The following is a 13,383-nucleotide window of genomic DNA, read 5'->3' as shown; positions in this document are numbered from 1 at the left end:
TTCAGCTTAAAACTGCAAGAGTTTCTGGTCTAAATAGTGACGCTTTTAGCAAAGAGTAGGGAATTTTTCAGATACTCACAGAAGCGGCAGGGAAGTGGTCGGAAAGCTCGTAGGGTTCCTCAGATACCCAGCGCCCCTCTTCCAAACAGCACAAGATCTGTCAAGCGGAAAAGTCCTGTCAGTTTACACGTTGCACTGCCTGTCAATCACATCGGTAATGGCAGGAGGACTGGACACTAACCAATAAGCTTTTCAGTCTCCCTGTGGAATGTTACTTCAGTACACCAGAGAAAGGTGCATAACCTGAATACTGGTAAGCCGATTGCCTGGGTATTATGGTCAGTAACGTAAAAATTGATTTAAATGAAATCAATCTACTAGAGAACAGTCAGTAATATGTGTGCAGCCACTACAGCTACTTAGCACTCAACTGATCCATGAATGCAGCTGACAGATAACTCGCCTCACCAGCTTCCGTGGGTGTGGTGACCGATTTTAAGTTCAAAATGAAAAGCAACAGGCACGGCAGCCCACCAGGATGACGGCTGAGCACCTCTGTTCTGTACGCACCCACTCGAAGGACAGGATCCAGCAGCCGCGGGCGATGCCGAGCAGCACGCTGAGGGTGCGCCGCGGCCGTCCCGTTACCACGTGGGTGGTGCCCACTCCCACCGCCTCCGCCAAAGAGAACCCCCCCAGGCTGCTCACCACCTGGAGCACCGTGTCCTGCCTGCTGCCCAAACAGAGATGCCACCGTCAAAAAATGACACAAGCTACAAATGTAGCCAAGAGTTCCCCACTATGAATGCAGTTAAGAATTACATAATATAACATAACATAACATAACAAGAACAGGCCATTCAGCCCAACAATGCTTGCCATCTTCCTGACTAAATTAGTGCTCTGATTACCTACTGACTAGATAGTACCATACACCATATGAAGCCTAGTCTTGAAAATCCCCAGAGTTTCTGCCTCCACTACATGACCTGGCAGGCTATTCCACACATTGACTACTCTTTGTGTGAAAAAAATTCCTCATAATGTCTGAAAAACAGACCCAGATACTTTTGGTCATATAGTGTATAATTCGTTCTGCAAAATGTTTTCTTTTTTATGACAATGAAGCAACCTGAACTGAACTGAACCTGCTGATATTACCTGCAAATTGAGTGAAATTTAACTTCTATGCATGTACACATGTTCAACACACCAGGTGCCATGTGATAATTTGACAGTACTACTAAATCAATATAGATTACAGAATAATCAGCATGTTTGTCATGAATAAATATACACTTTACAGTTAAAAAAAATGACAACTAGTCACAATTCTGGAAAATATAAAGTACTTACTCTATGGACATACTCGTCATAACTAATGTTTTCTTTACCTGAAAGAAAGTACACAAACATGCATTTTAGCTGTCGCAATACCACAAAATATCAATATCAGGGAAGCAGAATGGAAATGGTAACCAAGGTTACGATCATATGGCTGAAGCAAAAACAGCTTCCATACACTATGGTCTTCATTCCAGTCACAAATGATAAAAAACGTCCTTTATCTGTGCAAATAAATCAATACAAGATTGCAACAGCCGGATGATTTCCTCTTTCAGGTTTAATGATTTGGCCCAACCACTTTACCAACCTTTCCCTCTAAGGAATGGATTATCCAATAAACCAGGGGGCGTCCTTCTAATGTCACACAGGACCACCCTCCAAGTTGCAACATGACTTTAGAACCCTCTTTTATAGACGTCCACAAATAATGTAGTTACAACTGCATCAGGGGTCTACATAACATTACCCCAAAATCAGCATGTTTGCATTGTGACAGAATGCCACCATCTGTTGTTTGCGGACTGCGCATACTGCTGTTCCACTACACTGCATTCACTCAGCAGATGTTCCCACCCAGAGGGACTTTCAAAGGTGGACAACGTCAGCGTTAGTCTCAGGAATTTAAACAGTGCAATGTCACCAAGGAGGCACAGAAGAATTTATATTTATATTATAATTATAAATTATAATTATGGAATTATAAATTCCATTTATAATTAATAATATACTGAAGATAGGCTGGCATAAAATCTGGCCCAAAATTTAACTCTTGCTGTAACTATAACAACTGTTTTACGCCCTCTTGTGACCATTTTATGAACATTCCATGTTTTATTTCAGTGGTTCCCAAACACTCGATCCCTGGGCCACCTGCGTGTGCTGGTTTTCGTCCCAACTACAATTGCATTCCCAGAATTTTAACAAACTGTTAATTTTTCTTCATTTGGTGCAGTTCATGTTTAGAAGGATTTTCCATGTTCACATTATGCTTAATCTACAATATTGCAAATGATTAAAAGAGGTAAATTATTTTAACTGATCAAAGTAAAGACTGGGGTGAATCATTAGGCTCCTAAGTGGTAAAAGTATGGACACATGGCCACTAAAACTAACCATCCGGAAGATAATTAAGAATTCAAAGACAAACTTAATGATGAGTCAAACCTGCATTGCGATAAGTTTAGGGGAAAATTATGAAAGAAAATAAACAAGTGTTCTAGAACCGAATTATGAGCCTATTGATTAACCTCAGTCTTCCGTTTGTTCCAAAAAAATTAACATTTTTGTGTAATGATTTGCAATATAACACAATATGAACAATATTAATTTTATTTTTCATTGCCTGCATAGCTACACTAGATGACCAAATGTATCTGGACACCCCTTGGGTGTCTGGGGCTGTTTTTCATGATTTGGGCCCCTTAATTCCAATGAACGCAAATCTTAATGCAATGACATTCTAGCCGATTCTGTGGTTCCAACTTTGTGGCAACAGTTTGGGGAAGGCCTTTTCCTGTTTCAGCATGACAGTGCCCCTGGGCACACAGTGAAGTCCACAGAAATGGTTTTGTCGAGATCAGTGTGGAAGAACTTGACAGGCCTGCGCAACCTCATCCAACACCTTTGGGATCAATTGGAAAGCCAACTGTGAGCCAGGTTTAATTGCCCAATCATCGCCCGACCTCACAGATGCTCTTCTGACTGAACGGAAGCAAATCTCTGCAGCAATAATTCAACATCTGGTATAAAGCCTTCCCAGAAGAGGGAAGGTTTTTATAGCAGCAAAGAGTGGACCAACTCCATATTAATGCCCGTTTTGGATGAGATGCTGAACGTCATGTGGCCGTACACTTTTGGCCATGTAGTGTATGTCCGACAGAATGTGGCTTCAGAGGATAATTAATCCCTCGAAATATGAAAAGCACTTAATTAAAAAATGTAAAACTTCTGGGATTGCAGTTGTGGTTGGAATGAAAACCAACATACACAGGGAACCCCCGGACCGAGTTTGAGAAACACTCTTTTAGTTCATATCAGTCCCTGTAGAAATAGAGGACAACAAGTATAGCATGGCCCTCCTTTAATTAAGCCTAAAGGGGTTTCTAATTTTCCCTTTACTCAGTGTTTTGTCAGTCAAAACCACCACTATTTTGTGTACCCATCTCCCAAAATTATTCACACATACTTCAGATGCAGGACCCTCCCCCTTCCTACAACGTGTCCCAGGTAGTGAGCAAGTAAGAATATATACCCTAAATCAGTTTTACTCCCCTTCTGTGAGGACAGAACATAAAAAATAAAAGAAAATTAGAAACGGGTGGAATGAAACCAAGCATCAAATCAGTTTTAGTAGCGAGTAAACCTTTTTTATCCCGCATGGTGAAATTTAATCGACTTTCACGACACGCCATAAAAAAGGAAGGCAATTTCTCAGACGCACACAGCAGCGGAATAACAGAGCAGCGGCTACTCCCAGTTTCCAGTTTCTGCATGTTTTCTAAATATATCTGCACAGGTGACAAATAAAACAGCAATAAAACTGCTGTGATTAAGTACAATATGAGCATGGGTGACTTCCTTACACGCCTATTCTTCAGTAACAGCCAGACTGTACAGGACAGCAGTGTCAAGCGTCAAATGCTAAGACACCTAATCAAAGGGAAGCTCGTTCCATCCACAGTATTTTGCCGCCCCTTGGCAGTGTTCACACCAGTGTGAGTGGCGCTTGTTTTAAAGCGGAAGGAAAACTGCAATAAAATCCCATAATTTTTACATTATACGAGAGGTGTGGGTTCTCAACTATGTGAGTTAACAAGCAAAATATTGACAAACCTCTAAAACAGCTAGTTTTGACAGCCTGTCTCTGATCCGAGCCCAGTTCACTGGATGGTGTGGGGTGGGCATTCCATTGACATTCAAATTAATCAGACGTCACATATAAACAAGGACACGTGGCTGTGGTTGCTAAATTGCACACTGTGCTTCTCTGCAGCTAGTTATCAAGGCAGAAAGTGGTGCTGATAACATTTCTATGGTGAGGACATAGAAGTATGAGCCCGAGGAGCCTGACCAACAAGATGATGTCGTCATGGAAGATGCCTAGCTGGGTTCAGCACAAGAAGGCAAGTTGGCGAATGGTGGGTTAAGTTTTCCTGGCAAATGTGTTGCTGCCAGTGCTGTTACATTACATAGTAAGCAGAATGAAGAGACATGTCCAGCTAATTTATCCAGGTATGTAGCTAACTTTTCCTTGTGTCTAGTTTTCCAGGATTTAAAAAAATTATTTTCTATTCCCAATCACAGAATAAGGATGCATCTTTGGAATACATTCCATATTTGAATATCCCCCATTTGCAATGACATACAAAAGTCGGGTTGTCTGAAACTGCCTGCTCCTTGGAAGAATAATACAAAAAAAAAAAGTTTGGAAAGAATTTTAACCAGGAAATCATGCAGAGATGTTAATATTGCTTCGAGGTAATGCCATGGATGCCAGTACCACACAGATCCATTATAGCAAATTCATGGTTCAGTATTTCCATACTATCGAATAACCAGCCGTCAAAAACTCCTCTTGATCCTTTCATTGCGTACTTCCAATATCCTAGTTCAGAATGTTTTTTTATCATTTGACGCCTCTTATCTCCCAGTTTTCTGCCAGCAAGTATCACGCATGTGTGTTCCAGGCTTAACACAGAGAGCAGTTAAGGGAACATCACCACAACAGCCCACCAGGTGCAAGACACAATCTACCTAAAACAGCCACACAGATGCTACAAACAGGAAGCCCACAAGACTTCACAAGAGCACAACAGCAGCAGAGGTCTAGTATTAAAGAGGAAATTAAGTCTAAATGTGTGCGTGATGTATTGTATAAGAGCATTTTACATACTTTATCAATTACCCCTGCAGGAAATGCTCTGGAAGATTTACGTGAAAATGTATAACAGCAAAAACAAACTAAACAAGCAGCACCCTTTGGTTAAGAAGCAAAGTGAACCATGACAGACTTATACACAATTAGGCCTAGACATAAACCACATGTAAAATTATACTGGACCTATTCTCGGCTTGCAATAAGTTCATTATTCTCATTGCTGGAAAGAAAAATACTTCACTAGAAATACTAGTTCACCTAGTTTCTCGGCTTTAGGAAAGATACCACTGTTCAAGCGAGCACATCGTCCCAATCTACAACATATCCCTTCAACATTCAGGAGGGACATTCATTTTTAAAAGTAATAAAAAACACAAACTAAGGACTCAAAAGCATCAGAAGGTACAGCAAAAGGCATACCAAGCTTTACAGAGCTTTCATGACCATTCAAAACAAATTCTCACCAATGGAACCATGTAAAGTTTAGTTACCTTTGAGGTGCTGTTCATTTTAACGTCTCCTCAATGCATTTTGTTGAGTGTGCTTCTCAATTACCGTAATTTCAGTCAGCTGTGCACACTAGTCTGAAGAATACCCCAACACACATCCCTCCAGAGGGTGTGTGTCTGTGTGTGTGTTTGTGAGTGTGTGTGGGGGGGGGGGGCTGACAAAAAACAGGTGCACTGGCTCTGACTCAACTGACAAAGATGAATGACAACAATAGGTTTGTGACAATGGAAGATTAAAATGGTGCAACAGCCCAATTATACTAGTTTATTTAAAAGGGTGAAACATTTTTTTTTAATCAAATCAAGGACAGAATTCTAATTATGAGTGTCACAAAAGTAGTTTTTGACAAATAAGTGCAAAGTGCCAAAGTATTTTATGACCAGAACAAGCTGAAACCAAAGTCAGGTACTGATAAAAACTTTGCATATGAAAACAAATCACCGAAACCCAGAATTCATGTGGGATTAAAGGGCCAAGATTAGTTCATGTGGCTTGTCCTACACATTGATAGAACTAGAAACAATTACAATTAGTATAATACTGTTAGACATAACGGATCAACCACCAGCAATCCAGATCAGAAAGGTTTACAATGATGACATGACACGGCTCCCACAGGGAATGCATTTGTGGGCAAATAATAAATTCACAGTAAAGACCATTGACCTCATGCCATCGGAACGTCAATACTTTTCAATCTGATACAGCAATTTAGAGACAATTAAGTCATTGTTCTCTTTCCAAAGCCTGTAGAAAGCCCAAACAGCAGACATCCTATATCATCAAGCACTCCATTGACAGGTAGTCAGCCTTCAGTCAACCTTACAATGCTCCCCCAACCAGCTCACCAGCAGAATGTGGACAGTCTTCAGCTAGACCAGTGGTTCCTAAACTGGTTCCCGGGGCCCCCTGCGTGTGCTGATTTCAGTTCCAACCACTATCACACTCCCATAATTTTAACAAGCTGCTAATTTTTCTCAATTAGCTGTTTTTCATGTTCAGAGGGATAAGCCATATTATGTATGAAATAGCTTTGCATGTCACAAAGAATAAAATGCCCATGTTGACATCATGCTACATTCTAGTTATTGTGCTACATTGCAAACAATTACAAAAAAAGTTTTTTTTTTGGCTGGACCGCAACCCTACAAAGGCGAATGTCTGTGACTGAGTGAGTGATGAAGTTACACCATTGGTCAACCGAGTTATAAAGTTACACCATTGGTCAGCCGGATGAAGTGTGTTAGGTCCAGCCATATACTTGGTTTTGACCTGGTCATGTTAATCAAATGAAAGACAGAGGTAAATCAGTAAGTTAATTAGGTTGTTGAACACTTTTATTTATTTTCTTTCATACATTTTTTTCCTTAAACTCAACACAGGTCATTATCATTTGCTTTGCCTTTGAATTAATTATCTTCCAGATGGTTAGTTTTAGTGGCCATGTGTCCACACTTTCACCAGTTAGGAGCCTATTGATTCACCTCAGTCTTTCATGTGAAGCTTCACCACTTTTTATATATATTTGTTTGAAATATAACACAATAAGCACAATATGAACAAGATGATTTTATTCTTTATGGCATGCATTTCTGACAATGTGAATTACGATGTTAAATAATCCATCTAAAAACACCTAGAATTAAGAAAAAATCTTCTGGTATTGGAATGAAAACCGGGGGACCCCAGGACTGAGTTTGGGAACCCCTGAGCTAAACAGTTTGCTCAAAAACCGTTAGCAAATAAGAGCAGCACTTTTCCTGAGTCTGATAATTACATATTCCAGTTTTAGTGCGTTATCAATTGGTCCAGACAGTTCTTGTGCAATGAATGACATTTTAGGGAAGCTGTAAAGCCGCCAAATGACTAGTATAGGGGCATTCGGGGGTTTTTGTGTAAAGCAAGAAAATAAACTTCAGCTAACCCCAAATCAGTTTGTGGAGAGACCTTCCATTTCCACAGGCTGTACATATGAGATTAATCCTAAGATTTTTGCAATTAGAAATATTTTTATATCATGCCAGTACGTCTTTGCTTCAGCACAGCAGTCTCAGCATGCACGTACCATAATAGTTTCAAAATGAATATTAAATATATTTGAAAAATGAAAAATATGTGGTCATATACATATGTGCAACCTGTGGGGTCATAATATCACTGTAAAAGCTGCTTTGGAGTTATTTTGGAGTGCATTTTCATGCTTCAGACTACAATCTCCAAAATGTGACTATACCAGATATTGGGCCAATAAAAAGCACATCCGAATACTGCAGTATCCAAAAAAACTAAAAGAAACAAAACAAAAAAAAAAAAACTGGGGTTTTACTGATGAAACTGATGAATCAGGCGGAGTAACAAATGTGAACAGACTGGCTTGCAGGGCTAGGGTTGGGGTCCGCTGCTTCAGGTCTTTCGAAGGCGATATCTTAACTTAGGATCCATCAATGAACAAGTGGTTTCAGAGAATCCCATGGGGTTCATATCCCTTCCTCAGTTTACATTCGACAGAGACACTCTCCTCTTTGCCCGGGCCAGACCAGGGCTACCGGCTTCGCTCCTGCCCCTCTTCCTCTTTCGCGGTTTGGGCTCCTCCTCAATTGGAGGAAGGGGGCTGGGCTCCGATGGCAGGCCCAACGAGGCAGTCCTGCCGTTCTCAGAATGATTGACAGGTGAAAAGTAGTTCTCAAACGCCCCCTCGTCTGTAGGCGAGGAGGGCCTCGGCGATTGGGTGGAACCCCTCGCATCGAGGGGCAGAGAGGTGCTCTTTCTGAAGAAAAAGGCTTGGAGGGGCGAGGCCTCCTGCTTGCGGGACCTGGCCCGCTTTCGGACTCCGACAGCAGCCTTTCTGATCAAAGACTCACCTGCAGACACGGGGAGACTTACCGACCGGCCGACCGCCCTGAAGAGGCTGTAGACTTTGGACGCTTTCGTCTGACCGCAGGGGTCCGTTCCTTCAGTATTTAAAACGCGCTTTGATTCTACTGAGGGTGTGCTTTCACTTCCACCAAACGGCTCTGTGACACCAGGGCTTTGTGATCTGGCCTTTTCAGCTTGGTCACATTTAAAAGACGATTCCCTCTGCTTTCTGATAACCCAGCCGTCGAGTCCGACAGGCGATTGAGTGTTCACACCTTCTGCTAATAACACACCCGGACAAGGGCTTTCCAGGGATGTCTGACACTCGAGCGCCCCGCTTTGGATGGATGAGTTTGAGAGCTTTTGGCGTTCTGGCGGTTTTCTTTCACTACGGGGCCCTTGAGGACACGGACGTTCAGCGGTCTCTTTCTTCGCTCGATGACATACAAACGCCTGCTTTTTAGTGTCAGTTCTGGGAAGTTCTGTAGCACTCCTATTCATTTCAATGTCGGATCCAGTGGTACCCAAATCAAAAGTGGGTGTTTTGTGGGGGTGTTGAACCTCTCCTTTTGTTGCCTCACTTTTGCTGCCAGTAGAGCTACTATGAAAGTCACTAAAGGATGTATCCAGATCACTGGAGTCATCTTCATCACACGAGTCTATAACAACCAGAAAGTTAAAAAATACAATCATCAGCTCAAACATTTTTCTTAAACCATATACTGTGCAGCATAAAGTCACCAGCATGGCAGTATGAATAAATTCTTCATTCAAAAGTAGCACAGTACATTAAAAGTATAATTGTATTAATTCCTCTCATAAATGTAACTACATGTGGATATAGCTACCTACCTAGTCAAAATAGGTCACACAACCACCTACCCCCACTTATTTATATATTAATTTTATAATTAAAAAAAGAGTGTTCTTACCCTGCTAGCTGCTAGCTTTAGCTTTCCGTATATAATGACCCTTACCTGACTGAGGCTAAAGATACATTTTATCACACCGCCACAAATCTGATATGGTGCAATAAGCGAAACGCTACAATTAATAATCCTTTTAGATTCACTTCCAGGAGCTAAGTGCTTATTAACAGCCTATCTGAAAATAAACGCTCTGAGTGTAAATCCCACTTTGACCTGTACACCTATGGTGATGTTTTAAAGGTGGGGTAAGGTGGGGTTGCCACCAGAATATACTGCCATTTCACTTACGAAAGCACTGACCTGAAACATTTGAATCTTTAGCCTGGTGTTACCCGAGAAACGTGCGGCCCTCCTGTGAATCAGGAGAGACCGGGCCGCAGTGAGATTGGGTCTGAGCTCACCTAAGCGTGAAAGACTCTCCCTCCTCTCCTTCATGACTTTGAGACGCTGCGCCATGTCGCTGGCCCGCTGGGACGACGGGCTGTAGATAACCCCGCTCGCCTTGTCGATGAGGAACGGGGACGCGTCAGGAGCATCGGGAGCTGCGCAACACAGACGCCCGGAGGGTTAGGGCACAGCCGCGCCGTCGCCCGGACGGCGACAGCCAACCCCGCGCTGCACACACACCGACCGCGCCGACCCCACGCACAACACACACACACACACGCACACACACACGCGCATGCACACACACGCGCGCACACACGCGCGCACACGCACGCACATACACACACACATGGACACACACACGTGCACACACACACACGCGCACATACACACACACACACATGCACACACACACAGCTCTTACAGCTGAACGAAGACACCTCCAGGCTCTTCATCATTCGGTCCAGCTTCCTCTTCATCAACTTGTTGTTCTCCGGGGTCTTTTCAGGAATGTCCCGTGGCTGCATGCATCGATGCTAAAAACACCAAAACAAAAACTATCTGAGCATACACACATACATTGCATTCATCCAAAAACATATATTAACGAGCATGGCAGTGAATAGAGGTATAACATAGTAAGGCATTTCTCTTCCACCCCCCACCCAAATGCACTTTCACATCCCCAGCCATAATATGAATGAATGACAAGTGATGCAAAGATTTCTCCACAAGGCAGCATATATCATCCAGAAATGGGTAATATCCTTCAGAGTAATTTGAACCTAAAAATAATTTCAGACTTACGGCACACTAGAGCCACCGCAAATTGGCCGATTAATCGACCCATTAAAAAGAAAACCAAGCAATCAAAGCTAAAATTTTATGACCGGCTAAGCACTGAATCTCAATACGGCCAGCAAACCCAGGCAAACTCCCATCGTTGAAGGACTTACCGGTTACGATATTCTGCCATGTCAGGCTCATTCAGAGTAACGAGATTCAACAGTGTCAGACCGTACTATTACAGCTTTAGATTAAAAACAGACTTCCATGCCTCTTTAAGACTTTCAACAAGTGGAAACTGCGATAATACTGAGGGCTTCTTACCGTTCGCTTGTTGAGCGTTGGATTCCTGTGGGTTCCTTCATTTACAGCAGGGCATAACTCTTCATCAATGTGTTCACCGCAATCGTTACATCTGCAGGAAGAAAAAAATATTCTACAAATCTACCTATGGCTAAACGTATGTTTTATATCATTTACTAAATAACACCTAAATCTAATCGACTTCTGCATTTACAAAGTAGACTTTTTAAAAGGGTAAACTTGATAAATTACCTGGCAACCCAGAGAACTGACACAAGCTTCACACCCCTTTTCTTGGCTTTGTTCCAAGTGTGCTGATGACCATTTTTGAACACCACATGGGTTACATGTTTATCAAATGTCTTTGACACCTATAATCACACAAAGATGAAAAAGTAAAAAACAAAAATGTTAAAAATCCCACTATGCAAACTGCAATATATTTTCATTATTGAAATCTAATTTGCACAGTCCATATACAGTGACATGGTACATTCACATTAGACTTTTCTTCACTATGCCTTCTGCTAACTAGTGTGACAGAGCGCAGACAGGCAGATCCATGCTTCCAAATAAATGTAAACATTTTCAACCTATATGTAATCTCTACCAAAACCTGACCCTATTCCCTGATTGGTCTCTGATGACTAATTTAGACGTCCACATCCTTACAACCTCCCAGTGCATAAGCGACGCTCACATCCTTACAACCTCCCTGTGGATGAGAAACACTCACGTCCTTACAGCCTACCTGTGGGTATGACTGGTTTCTGAGTAGTAAATGTACTCTCCTTTCACATGGTCAAGCTGGGAGAAATCCCCACTGATGCATCAGTGCAGACACAGCTGAGTGGTTCAGCCAGTGACCTGCTGTGGATCTCTGTACACCCACCCAGTGTGTTAATGCTAATGTGAATGTACCTAAAGAATTCAACTCACCATGGGAGTGAACACTTTCTTCAGCCACTGCTCATTTGCCACATTTGAACATGTGCGCCAGAATACCCGACAGTAAAACAATACAACTCCATTGTAAGCTAATGTTTGAGAGTGCACTAACCTCAGCTCCCATTTCTTGTAACTGCTGAATGAAAGGTTTAGAATAGTTCTCAGTCCTGCTGGATGACCAAACGTCAACAAAAGCAACAACATCTACAAAGACAAACAAAAGTGATGAGGGAACAGGTAAATTAACTAAATTAAAAGGACTATGTTAGTATGGATATACTTTTTTCTGTTCTGTAATTTGAACATTTTTCTTGCACAACTGAGATCACATATATGAAAGACACGTAATTGCATCTTTCTTTAGAAATAAAGCAGCTATCGCAGAATAACCAGGTGATGAGATTTCTGAAAAGGTATTCATTAGGATAAATGGCAGTCTTACATCTGTAGCCATACAACATCAACTACTTTCATCTTTTGAAAAGTATGAAACTTGGACGAATGGATGGAAAAATTCATCTTCAATCACTATTCTTGATGAGATCCATTCGTTTCTGTAACATTGTTAGGTTTTTCTTTCGTTATATTAGTTTCTGTGACACGGTCATTTGAACAAACGAACAGACAAGAAATACAAACTGTTAGGGCACTTAATCACCAGATTACAATACCTTTCAGTGTATCAGAAAGTTTTTCTGAAGTCATTTCCCTGCTGAACTCAAACACCGCCCAGTTTCAAGGCCTTCAAAAAAAAATAGATTTTTTATTGCATCAAGCCCAAGCTAAATTCAGGTACCAGTGACCCCCTTACGTTTAAAACCCGTCCCCTAACTTACCTGCCTGAAAATAAAATTATACATTTCTCTTAGCTAATCATCTTGTTAGTAAACTAGAGCGTTGTGGCGAACTAACATTACACTCCACACATGGCTAATTTTCCCGCTTAGAATAGTTAGAATTACTTTCAACAGCTACGAGTTCAACAGTATGCAATATTTTCAGGCGAATTTAGACAGGATTTGATAAACTTGATCAAGTCTAACCAACATAAATTTAACTACGTAACATTTCAGAGCGCACAACAAATGTTAGCGATGTAACTCCTTAGTTAGCTATGAATAACAGTTAAATAGCAAGCGAAGTGCAAGCTAACAAGTCAGGAAGCATGCTAGGTAACTAGTTGGCATTCGCTTCATTCACATTGATAACGTTAGTTAGCATTTACACAGCAAAAGCAAAATCCAAACCGATTATAATCATACGAAACAGACTTTAAACATATTCAGAGAGATCTAAAGTTACCTGTTTGAAATACAAAACTGTGGAAAACATGCGCGGGCTGACGTTTCAATGAATTGTGGGCAATGTACGTTCGTGCATGTTATTGGTCAGCGCCATTGACTACCAGGGTTGCCAGGTTTTTGTATATTTCCAAAGACT

The 13,383-nt window shown here is 41.5% G+C and overlaps 1 protein-coding gene across 3 annotated transcripts in view; it reads right to left on the bottom strand.

The window, feature by feature from the left end:
* Positions 1-13,377, bottom strand: part of mcph1 (microcephalin 1) — a 31,487-nt gene extending 18,110 nt beyond the window's left edge. The window contains exons 1-11 of one of the 3 annotated variants that reach the window (XM_064317024.1): positions 13,246-13,377; positions 12,615-12,685; positions 12,056-12,147; positions 11,248-11,366; positions 11,017-11,107; positions 10,331-10,442; positions 9,921-10,061; positions 8,618-9,249; positions 1,357-1,394; positions 571-730; positions 80-157 (exon numbers count right to left, since the gene is read on the bottom strand). In XM_064317024.1, the coding sequence (XP_064173094.1) occupies positions 80-157; positions 571-730; positions 1,357-1,394; positions 8,618-9,249; positions 9,921-10,061; positions 10,331-10,442; positions 11,017-11,107; positions 11,248-11,366; positions 12,056-12,147; positions 12,615-12,648 (1,497 nt within the window). In that variant the 5' untranslated portion in view covers positions 12,649-12,685; positions 13,246-13,377. Of the gene's footprint in view, positions 1-79; positions 158-570; positions 734-1,356; positions 1,395-8,617; positions 9,250-9,920; positions 10,062-10,330; positions 10,443-11,016; positions 11,108-11,247; positions 11,367-12,055; positions 12,148-12,614; positions 12,686-12,779; positions 13,171-13,245 lie in introns of those variants that run through there. The other 2 variants (XM_064317022.1, XM_064317023.1) reach the window with 2 other exon arrangements.
* Positions 13,378-13,383: the final 6 nt, after the last annotated feature.

Source organism: Anguilla rostrata, chromosome 18, assembly GCF_018555375.3.
Source record: "Anguilla rostrata isolate EN2019 chromosome 18, ASM1855537v3, whole genome shotgun sequence".
NCBI classification, from domain to species: Eukaryota; Metazoa; Chordata; class Actinopteri; order Anguilliformes; family Anguillidae; genus Anguilla; species Anguilla rostrata.
The sequence above is the reverse complement of the archived record's forward strand: the minus strand, read 5'-3'. Positions and strand labels throughout refer to the sequence as shown.